The 12,032-nt window shown below is 37.4% G+C and overlaps 1 protein-coding gene across 1 annotated transcript in view; it reads left to right on the top strand.

Moving 5' to 3' along the window:
* Window positions 1-12,032, top strand: part of MOCOS (molybdenum cofactor sulfurase) — a 225,560-nt gene that overhangs the window by 161,065 nt on the left and 52,463 nt on the right. Inside the window, exon 6 of the mRNA XM_075494151.1 lies at window positions 11,339-11,538. Within this exon, the coding sequence (XP_075350266.1) occupies window positions 11,339-11,538 (200 nt within the window). The remainder of the gene's footprint in view (window positions 1-11,338; window positions 11,539-12,032) is intronic.

Below are 12,032 nucleotides of genomic sequence, written 5' to 3'. Positions count from 1 at the left end.
AGAAGGGGTCTCATTGTGTGTGATTGAAGCCATTCAAATTATCTCATATAAGCATCTTTCAAGATGGAATAAAAGAAAGAGTATTAGATGAACATATTTCAACAACACGTTTTTGTAATTCAAGGCTAAGGTAATAAAACAGATTCTTTGCTTCATATTATGGAATCTGCATATCTCATGTTGTGCAGCATCTCTGTGTAGCCAAAGGTCATGCAGCTAAGCTTGTGTCAACTTTCTTTGCTGACAGTAATAACACTCAGCGCCTGCTAGGCATAGTAGCTGTATATACTGTGATTCATTTCTAAAGATTTTTATTTCATGATGCTTTAAATATGATGCTCTTTTCATGGTCATACTTTTCATTTATAGTAGCAAGACTGCACTTTTCCTTGGTGGGGCAAGAATGAAAAAGAAAGTAACAAGGATTATCTGTGTATGTATTTCCTTAAATTTACTTGTTCCTTGATAAAGCCTCCAATATATACTGAATATTTCCATTTATCAAATAATGAAAGGAGCCTGTTCCTGCATTCTAGATGTCTTTGCCAAATATGCTGCATCAAAGAAAGAAAGAAGTGATAATACTAATACTAAATAGATAATACTAAATAACCAGAAAACACGAAAAGAGATGTATTTCTGATTTTTCCCTTCATTAGCCCTGATAGTGTTCTTTAACATCTTAAAATATGGAGCTCATAGAACAGTCTGAATAGCAGTAGCCAATATTACCACTTTAGTATATTGTGTCAGGATGTAAGAAAAAGCATTCCAAAAATTGAGAGCTCCAAAGAAACCAGGGAAGTAAAATGTATTGTTTTATTGTTATGTCTGGTAGCAAACTAGAGTCTGAAGCTCCTCAAGGGAAGAGATAAGTGTATCTGGGCCCCCGCACCCCTCGTGAGTGTTGTAGCTTCATCCCTACCTGGTGGGAAGGGAACCTCTGCCATCTTGCCTTCTCTTCCTCACCTGAAAAGGGAAGTTTGTGAACGGTGCCTTAAGCTGGACCTTCCTTTCTATAAAGCCTTGCTGTCGTTAAAAATATCTGAAATGGAAATGATGGGGAAAATGGTTTTTTTTTAAGCTATTTTTAATCTTTGTGTTTACACCTTAACTGCAGAGTCCCTCGCTTGACACAACAGCAGCAGCCCCTACTCTTTTTCCCTCACTTCTGCAGAGCTCAGGTGTAAGGGGTTGCCATGGGAAAAGGCCAGGGCTTCCTAAGTGCATGCTGCCTCGCTTCTGTTCCCTGATGGCGGCTCCCTCTGAGCTGGTAGTATTCGTCCTTCACCGATGCCTTGCTCAGATCAGTGTTTTCTTTTAACCTTGTCTAAGTCTGTCTTCAGAGGCAGTTCTCTAGTTTACCGTAGATCTTGATTTACAGCATGAGGCAGCAAGTGGTACACATAAGAATTGCTCATGTCTTGAAATACTTCAGCTCTTCTGAACTGAATCTGAAGCACAGATTCTGGCTGATTTATGGTGTTATAGCTTATTGAAGCTGACGTAATACCAAGAGTGATTAATTCTTTCTGAAGCACACTACCTACAGTCTTTAGAAGGAAGCAAAAACTAGAATAAATTACTTTATAATAATCATATTTTCTACCTTAGGTTTCTCTTCCAGTCTTCTTTTTAGTAGATCTGCACACTGAACTTGCAATTGATTAAAATACCTATCCTGCACTTACAAAATTACAGATCTTCAGTCTTTATCCACCACACTGTCTTATTACTCATCACCCCCATGACTTGGGGAGTACACGATATTTTAGGTGCAGTGGATTTCAGAAGCTAATAGGAATGAGCAATGTAATGACAACCTGCCAAAAGTTAATTTATGCCAGCCAACACTGCAGGAAATTCTGCTTATAAAAACACTGGTACTCCCTTACAGAGGTTATTGCTGAGTGTGCCACAGCAGTGCCTGTACTTTAAGAAGTACTGGCATCTCAGTGTTATTGAACGAACTCTTGAGAAGTGGGACTGTAACATCATTGCTCAAAGCTGTGTGTTGAGAGTGTGCAGCATTGTGGCAAGGTAGCCATTTTTGCTCTCAGTTTTTCCTTTCACTATCTGTGAAATGTTATGTGTGTTCACATATCTCACTGTCTCACAAACCTTGCCAATGAACTTGAAGAGATCTGAGCCTGCCGCATCCAGGCAGAAAAGATGGCCTGAAAAAGGCCAGAAGAGACATGAAGGAAAGAGTGTCAGCAGGTCACCCTTCAGTCCTCACAAGAACAGTGAGAGATGTAAAGCAGAGTTAATGCTGTGACCTTAGGGGGAGGCTTGATAAAAATGGCAGTAAAATATTAAAGAATTCCAGGGTTCCCAAAATGTTTTGCTAAAGCTGTCTCTTGTAGTGTTAATGTAGATATTTATTAAAACAACATGTGCCTGTTTGGAAAGCTTGGGACAAGTCCTGGTATAATTCAGTTTAGGATGAGGTCCAAGAATCCTGAGCGCCTTTCAATATTGACTGCATGCTTCCTTATGATTAAGGCATCAAATCAAGGAAATTTCAAAGCAGTTTTTAGAATTCATTGTAGCTGCTTTATTACCTCTGTTTCATGAATGACACTGTTTGTTCCCTCCATGGTAGCTATTATTATAATAACATTACCCAGCAGAGACCTAGTCTGAGAATGAAAAACAAATGGCAAAGCATCCTTTCAGGCTATCAGAAAATTATTAATATCAATAAATCCAAAATTTCACTAAGGAAAATATTGTTCTGTTAATAATAATGGCTAGAGCTTATTTTACCAACTTTCAATATTCCTGAATGTTACAGATACAGAATGGAAAAATTGAGTGTATTTTTATCGTGCTCCATCAATAGTCAACATCATGCCTTAGAATTCATTGTCTGGAAACTTTCCTTTTTCTGTATTGTATTTCTTGGTTTAATAAAATGAACTTGTGGTACTTCCTGTATTGCTGTGATGAGCAAGTTCTGTGGAGCCTTAGAAAGAGTGGGATACAAAGGCTGCACAAAAGCAGACACAGAGCATCACTGGCATACACCTTCATACACTGGCAGCCACAGCCCTGGTTCAGAGATTGTCAGAGAAAAAGAGGGAAGGTGTCCAACCAATATTATCAGGCAGGGAAAACCTGGAATGCAAATCAATATGCTGCCTTGGGCACCAAAGGATTGCTAATGTAAAACCTGTAGGAACGTAGAGTCAAACCACTGAGTACTGAATGCAAGGTTTGAGCACACGATTACCCATTCTTCTTCACCTCATGCAGGCATGGTGAGCTTTGAAACAGAACTGATTTATATCCTAGATTGGGATCTGTCATCTTTGGGAGAAAAAGAAAGAAGCTGACTGGGTTTTCAGATATTTTAAAGGGTTCTCTTGATGCTGAGGGAGAGATTTCCTCCTATAAAACACACATTTGGATTTATCTTTATATTCAGCTTATTTCTGGTGCAAGTTGTTTGTCTCCATTGGTCTGCAGCCCCCCTCAGGGGAAAACAAAAACAAACAACCCACAAAATTGCAGAGCCATTAAAAAGTCATGAGACTGGGTCTTGGAGAAAAGTTATTTGAGGGAAGAATTGTACTTAACTGCAGACCTGATGGAAGTATCATAGTCTTTGGCTGAGCAGAAGATGAGAAAGGTTTTCCTACTACTACGTTAAAGTGATTAGAAAGTTGTTGCTGACCCGAATAAGTAAATAAATAAATAAAAAAGCGTTCATGCAAAGTCAGTGCTGAATTAGTCTTATTGACTTGAAAACATAAGACTTACTGCCCCATCTTACATTTTCTAAATCCCCGTGACTGTAGCTTTGAGACAAAGAAAGAGTTTTATGCTCTGCCTCATATTAGCAGCCTAGCTGTTGAGAGTTGAAAATACCAGGAAACAAGCAGTAGTAAAGCTTTCACATGCTGGCTTCAAGGAATTGTGCATAGCAGGCTCCATTAAACAAAGGACAGAGCCACTTTTATAATAAAGCAGAAAACAGGCCTGTATGTTACATTCAGGTTTCTAACAGCTACCAGGAGAATTCATGTGCTTTTATAGTACAAGCTTCTCTTGCATTCAGTCCTTAAGATGAGAGAATCATAAGCAGAAGTTGTTCTGCTGGACTGAGAAAAACCTTGGGAGATAAAGCCTTTGGAGATAAAATGCAAGTATCTCATAAATACGTACTTTCAGGGATAATTCTGTTGTTCTCACGGAAACTTCTGTGAGCTCATGTCATCCAGCACTCTGGAGATGCGGTTTGAACGCTGCTTCCATGAGGTGTGCAAAATACTCTGCCTTTTTAAGAAAGCCTACCCATTCATCTTTTGTGTTGCTGGTTTTATGGTTTGAAAAGTCATCCTGAAATTATTTCCTCTGCTGAGAGTATGGCTTGGGCTCATGGAAGAAAAAAAAAAGGATGGACAGACGCACATACACACACACTCCCCCAGCTCAAAAAGAAATCTCATAACAATAGCAAACAGTAAATTAAATGTATTTTACCTGGAGCTTATTTGAATTATTAGATAGTTTTCAGTCTAACAAGCAGTTAACCGAAACTGAATTGTACCTGTAATTAAAATAGTTATACTAAAATTGAGTCAGCCAGCAGGCACGTACAAATTCCCCTCTCTTATACTACTCCCAAGAAATGAAAAAAAAAGGCAAAGTATTCCTCATTACGATGTTTGAAAATTAGGAGCTGCTTCTTTCAGAATGTGCTGCTTGTTTTATTCAGAACAAAGATTTCTAACTTCCCTTACTGTATGAAAAAGGAGCTTGAATTAGCTGCTCCAAAGAAGTGTGAGATGGGGCCTCAAAAAGCCTTCTGTTCATTAAGATAAACACCGAATATGTGTTTCATGTTTGGTTTTGGTATAACATTCTGAATAGCAGATTAAGCAGTTGCTTCCCACAGTCTTAGACTATTGAGATGGTGTGGGAGAAGGAGGAGAATAAAAGGATTTAAGCTATTATGCAAAGAATTAGTGTTGAGTGAGTAAAAGGTCCCCCTATTACCCATTGAATTCTGCATGGATTTAGTAGTGTTGAGAGTGTAACATGGCTCTCAATTTTGGGCACACAGAAAGTACACAAATAAGTTGCAAGAGTCCATTTGAAGTTTCAATCTGGACATTGATCTTGTGAGATGGACTCTTGCAACTTAGTTATGTACTTTCAAACAAAACTATGTACTTTTCAACAAAAAAATTACACAGTATCATAACTGAAATTTCCTTTTACGTAATTCTTTTTGTTACATCTTAACTTCAGAAAGAAGCCTGCTCTAATCTATGCATGTCAAGGTATTAGGTTTTTTGGAAGTACAAATGACATCTGGGGACATAGATTTTTCCCTTCTTGCTCACAAATGCAGTCAAGTCACCTCAGTTGCAGAAAGCATCATGTTCCACCCCACTTTGTGTTCCCCAAATTAATTTTTATTACATATGTTTTATAGATCAAGTTGATTGGACTGTTCACGTGAGTCAGTGTGAATAAGGGGTTTGCAATCTGTCCATGCCTTATGCATTTTCTGTGAGTGTGGATGATGGATGGTTTTATGAATTTGCTGATAAGCCAGTTACAGTGTTTTATGTTGAGTTTTAATGAACTACATTTGCTAACAGTTATGACCAATATTGGAATGGTATTACATTAGAAGAGCTCCTTTCTGTTGACTCCAAGGAAGTGCTAATGTGTTAATTTTAATGCTTCAGTTCCATGAGGGACTCTTATACCCTTAGTTCTGTTTTTAAAAGTAATGTTTAGTTGCTGTTAGCCATCCTGTCAGCTCATTTTCATGTATTTTTGATTTATATTCTGTTTATTTAATCTTTAAGCTATCAATTGTAGCTGCTTAGAAGTTACATAATTTTTTCATATACTTTTTCCTCCAGGCATCTGCTACTCCTCACTCTGGGAGACAGGCAGTAGCTAGATTTGGTCTGACTTAGGACAGCTGTTCTCATAATTTAGGGGGAAAAAACCACCAGGAACGTGTATATTTAATATTTTTATTGATGAATGTAGGAGCCCTACCAGAGGATGAGTGATCAAGGTTTCTTACTAAGTTGATTATGTTTTTTTCTCATTATTTGCTCTTCTAGTATCGTATTTATAACATTTCAGGGTTGCACTTTGGGGGCAGGGGGTTGGATCATCATATGAATATTTCATTTTTGTGTTTGCAGTGTTTTGTTTGAAGCAGGACTGCTAAAAAATAGCAGTGGTTAGAATACATTGTTTAATGTGGTTTTAAGCCAAAGCACTCAAATTTGCAAAGGAGATGTATGAACCTACCATCACCAAGTTCATGCTCAAGACATGTTCTTTGGGAGAATAACACTAAGTACGTGACAGACTTCAGTCAGAGACATTCGGTTCTACACATAAAAGAACACCAAAAAAAGCCCAGAAATTAATCTTAATGTACGCTTCTTGGAGGAAGTGAAGGAAGGACTCCAAATGTTTGACAGGATTTACAGATTCCATGGCTTCATTAGCACATTGACTCACAGGTCCCACATGGTGATCTGTCTTGTTTGGGATTTATTAGAAGGTGGCTACATCTTGGTTTCACTCCCTGCTGATTGGTTTACTGAGATTTCAGTTCATCATTTCTCTGCCTCATCGCTATCTGTTAGGAAATGCTGAAGAATCATGAATCACATTGATCTTTTTCTTATCCAAAGATATATGTGAGTTTGGATTTACTGGAGTAACAAAGAATTTGTTCACGTAAAGCTCAATTTCTGTGGTTTTTTTCACAGAAAGTTAGAAAAGTAACTGTATGTTTGATTTATGACTCTCTTCTTCCTTATCTCCAGTATTTAATTTCTCATAATAAGAGAGACAAGAACTGTATTTGAATGCAGATCACAGAGGTTTCTGAGTACAGCCTGAAAACCTTAACCACCAGAGCTTTCATTCTAGAGGCTCAATTTCAGCTTCTGCTTTATCTTAATCTCTTTATTCAAAATCTTCTATAGATGTTGACATACGCCTATCTGTCTACAGTTCTTTCAGGAAGAACTAACATTTGAACATTTGAGCTACTGAAATCCTGGTTGTTTCAGAGAGGAGATTGTATGCCATTACATGTTTGCCATTTACGTCATGCAAAACCAGGTCTATACGGACTCAAAAGCATTCTATACTGAATACTTATTGGACATCTGTGTATCTCATATTTCTCTGATTAGATAAAATTCCACTGGAAAAATAAAATCTTACTGTATTTTGCATATAACAAGCAGATAATAAGACAGAGGTAATGCAAATACAAGAAGTTACCACCAGGCAAGCCAAGCAGTGGATTTACAGTACCGTGGTGACAGTTGTGCATAGTCTGGATGCACATAGTTTGAACCCTCTTGTAAATGTGAGATAACTTGCCCTTCTTTTCCAGATGACTGAATGGTCCTACAGTCTCTATGGATAGGCATATGCACACATGCAATTCCTATGGAAGAGCTGACATTGTAAATTTATCCGTGGGTTATCCAGTGCACTGGCACTCTGAATTTTCCATATTGGAACAGTATCAGTTTCCATAACAGTACCCAAATGGAAGTATAAAATGGGATGATAGGTCTGAGATTGTGCTAATCTGTCAGGATGTAGTGTACAAATATACATCAGCAAGATGAGGTTTAACAGGATCTCCACAGGTTTACTAGAGTACTTTGCCAAGGAGGTTTGTACACAAAAGTACAAGCGTTCTTTGTCAATCTCTTCTGCTCAATAACTTTGCCACTGCAAAAATATATGGCATTCATTGTGGCAACAAATTCTGTGGAAAAGGAGGTGCTATTGGGAAGAATAATTAATTAAATGATCATGTCTGGCTTAATGTAAAGTCAAAACACACACATGGGGACAAAGTAATAAGGGGCATATTAATCCACAGAAATGCAGGAGTTTCCCTTTTGACAGGAAAGTCCTTACATTTCTACCATAGGAAGAAGTAATTAATGAGAGCATCCTTTGTGCTGAATGTGTTCCTACACACATAAATACAGTGAACGGTATTAGATGGAGTTCAACTGGTGTAGTTTAGACTACATCAGATTCATTCTGATCCAAATTACAGAGTGCATAAATTGTTCTTCATTTTAAAATCATTTTTAGGAGCAACTAGATGCAATTCACCTTAATGAAAAAATGCAGTGATAAGGAATAAAACCCATAAAGTGAGAGGGAGTCAGGGCACTTGAGTCCTTCCCAGCACCTTCTCAAGATGAAGTACTGATGATTTTTCCAAGCTGTAAGTCTTCCAAAAGGTTTAAGGTGTGCGACTTCTTTTATCCCCAAACAGGCAGCTAGGGAAGAGTTTCCAAGTATTCAGAGTTAAGGCACTGGGCGTAAAACCAGAGTTCTGTATAGCGAGAAGATAAAATGCAGGAATGCAATAAGGTAATAAATACCAATTCAACCATAATATAGAAGATTACCTTCTCATTTACCTTAGACAGGCTCAGTCAAGCGATGAGTTTTATTTTTGTCACCCCAAATATGAGACTAGATGCAATAATGCAATTCCTTACATCATGTTAGAGACCAAAGATTTGTTCTGGTTTTTATTTTCTCTTCCTCATATTCTTTTCCCTAGTAGGAAGAGGGAGATGAGGTAAGCACTGGATTTATGCATGGTACAGTACAGATCATTTTGTTTAGCAAAATAAAAATAAATCACAACTATTTTCTGAATATACCCCTTTTTCTGTCAGAACAAACTTCAGATTGCCAGCATTTGTTTCACAGAGTTTTCTGTGACATCAGACATAATCACAACCTATTCTGCTACTTAAAAACACAGAACCCTGGCAACATTGCTTCCGCTCTCCAGTCACGGGGCAGCAAAGCAACTGCAGGCTATTGCATTTGGATTTGTCAGAATAAATAATTAAGAAGCTCATCAGCTTCTCACTAATGAACAAGGAAATGTGATTAAGCAACTTTAAAAGAGAATGGCTGAAGACAATATAGAAATGATAGCAGGATGATTGCTGTGAATGAGACACTGACATTTCTGAATAAGAGATTTCTTCAACAAGACACAAGGACAGTAGTTTAATCTTCCATTAAAAGATTCCTGCCAATTTGGAAAAGCTCTGAATCAGGAGATTACAGACATCTCAGAAGCTGACAAGGCAGTCAGTTCTCTTAAGACAGCTACTTTCTGGCAAATGCTCAGAAATAACTTTTTTTGGTTTTTTACTATTTCAAGACTGTTAGCATCTACCAAACAATGACTAGGACATCTCTGACTAGGCAATCTTTTATTCTCAAAGACTCTGAAAATACAAATCGTCTTTCAGACCAAAATGTTCTAGAGATGCTTCCCAAGTTTACTGTGGCTAACATCTAGAAATTGCACTGATTAGCTTCTGGCAATGTTCCTTGAAAGTGCTTTGTGTGTTAGTATCTCATTAAATATCTTATTCCTCTTTATTATTCTTTAGCACCAAAAATTGTATTTCCACCTTAAATCTAATCTGTTTCTATGCTTTTACTGTCTGCTCTCCTAGCTTATCTAAAGGAGATAGCACATAATATAGACACTTGAAGAAAAGTGAAATAACAGAAGTTGCTGTAATTTTTCTGTATGTCAGGAGAAAGATATCTTTTTTTTGTCCTTTATATAGATTCATAAGTGACACAGTCTTTTTATGAGTAAAGGCACAAAAGTCAACAAGCAGATTACAAGATGTCTGTCCAAGGGCAGTTATATCAGACTGTAGAAGTTTCCAGATACTCAGATATAAAAATGGTATGTGCAGAAGTGTGAGATTCATAGTTATGCAGTTTAAAAAAAGAAAGCAAAAGAAAATGTCAGACATCTTTTTAGTTACAGAAATGCTCATGTACCTCAAATAAGATACTCAACATTACGGAAAATACTCTGGGTCTAAAATCCAGGCAGAAAAATACTGTTCTACTTCAAGAGGCTTTTGAGGAAATTATTCTTTCCTTTTTTTTCTCCACAGGATGTAGGCCCACCATAGTGCAATGCATTGTATGCATAATAGAAACCACTTTGGATTTTCAGCCAAAATTCCAGCTGTGTCCAGTGGAGATTTGATGTTACATGTTGTTACATGTTACATGATGAAACATGTTGTTAGCCTTCAGGTGTCTCCCTGTGTTTCTTAACAATACTTTGAGATCATATTGTTATCTTCTAATTGTCTTCCATAAAGATGCAAATTCATAGGTTTTCAGTTTCTACTTTGAAGAGTGCATGTACTTTTCTCGTTCCACGTAATAAATTATTGTTTGGTTAGGGTTATTCCTTTTCTCGTACCGTATTTATTGTCATACCCAGTTACTTGTCTCCTGTCAGCAGTTTATCCCAGTGAATATCACAACCTACTTCTTCGTTTCAGATTACATATGTTCCCCTTTGACTGAAATGGCTGGGTTTGTATCTGACGCTTATGTTTTAGCTTCCTGCAGAGAATCAAAATATCCCCAACGCCATAGGTGACCATGGTATATCATCCTATGGCATATCCTCCGAGCACAAGAATGAGAAGCCATTTCGATAGGGACATCTAACAGAGACACAATCTCCTCTCAGAAAGCAGAGATGTAGAAGAGGTCTCCATCTGTCGGGAAATCTCTGCAGTCCTCTTTTCCAAACTCCTCAGTGTAACAAAACAAAACAAACAAAAAAAAAAAGGCAAAGAAAGGCAACATATTTCCTCTTTATGCTTTTTCCAGGCCAAGTTCTGTGAAAACTTCTCTCCAAAGCTTCTCTGGAGCAAATAGATTGCATGGGTGTAGTCAATGAGGCATTCACAACATCCTCTTTCTTTTTCTTCTGCAAAAAGAAGAGCAGGCTTGGAAGAATATTTCTTCAGTATTCAAGTAAATTCCTTGTAGACTAACACTGGTATTTTGTAATTTCATTTAGAATTTTATTATTTTTATTTTATCTTAGACATAGCAATTTGCTTTCTGTGCTGTGCTAGAATTGATGCCTCATTCCCATGATCTCCAGAGCCAGATCTGGAGCAAAACTTGCTTTTCAAATTAATTGTGCCAGAACATCTTAGTGATATGTATGGGCCAGAACTATCAATCTTGTAATGCACATGAATCCATTTCGGTGTAGCTTTAGATTTCTACAGTAGATTAATTGTAGATAAATCCTTGGTGCAACAGTACTTCTGAAGCTTTTGTATGAGGAAAGAAACTTTTGCAAACTGTATATTCATTTAAAGGATCCCAAAACTACCAATTTTGTGCTAGTTACCTCCCAGCTACACCATTCTGAAAAATCATCCTTTTTTACATTTCCATAAAAATAAGGCATCTGACATGTACATGCACTTTTCTTTTGTAGGTGGAATGGAGAAAATAAAACAGCATACCTTTGCATTAGCTCACTACTCCTATACTGTGCTGTCTACCTTAAAATATGCCAATGGGGCTCCTGTAGTACGTATTTACAGCGATACAGATTTCAGCAATCCTGATGTCCAGGGTCCAATCATTAACTTTAACGTGCTCGATGAAAATGGAGAGGTGATCGGCTTTTCACAGGTATGTTTTTCTCTTGCCTTAACTGCGTGTTATGTTTATATTTTAAGCATATTCACAATGAGTTCTTTATCCTAAAGGAAATTTTTTGTCCATAGTGGTCCCTTCTGAGGTTTTGGTTTTGTTTCTTCATAGCTCTGCACAATATATACACACCATTTTTAAAGTAGTAAAAAGAGAATCCAATAAATAGTGCTAGCACAATGCAAAGTACATAATAGCCAAAGCCAGTATCTTACAGATTTAATACTCTACACATAGGAAGTTTGAAAGTGGGCTGTTTTACCAGGATGCATTGACTAGGCAGTTTGGTTCTTGTAGACTTCCTTCTCTAGAGTACTCAAAACTGGGAATTGAAGAGCAAGTCTAGAAAAGCTGATATAAGAGAGTGCCTTTGAGCTTTGACATACAAGTGATCTTAAAATATTACAGTCACCCATGAAAGAGGAGTTCTCTTTTCCCTTCAGTTCTAATAATTACATTCATGTAATATTCCT

The sequence above is a fragment of the Mycteria americana genome, chromosome 2, assembly GCF_035582795.1.
Source record: "Mycteria americana isolate JAX WOST 10 ecotype Jacksonville Zoo and Gardens chromosome 2, USCA_MyAme_1.0, whole genome shotgun sequence".
NCBI classification, from domain to species: Eukaryota; Metazoa; Chordata; class Aves; order Ciconiiformes; family Ciconiidae; genus Mycteria; species Mycteria americana.
Note: the sequence above shows the minus strand (reverse complement) of the source record. Positions and strands in the feature narration are given on the sequence as shown.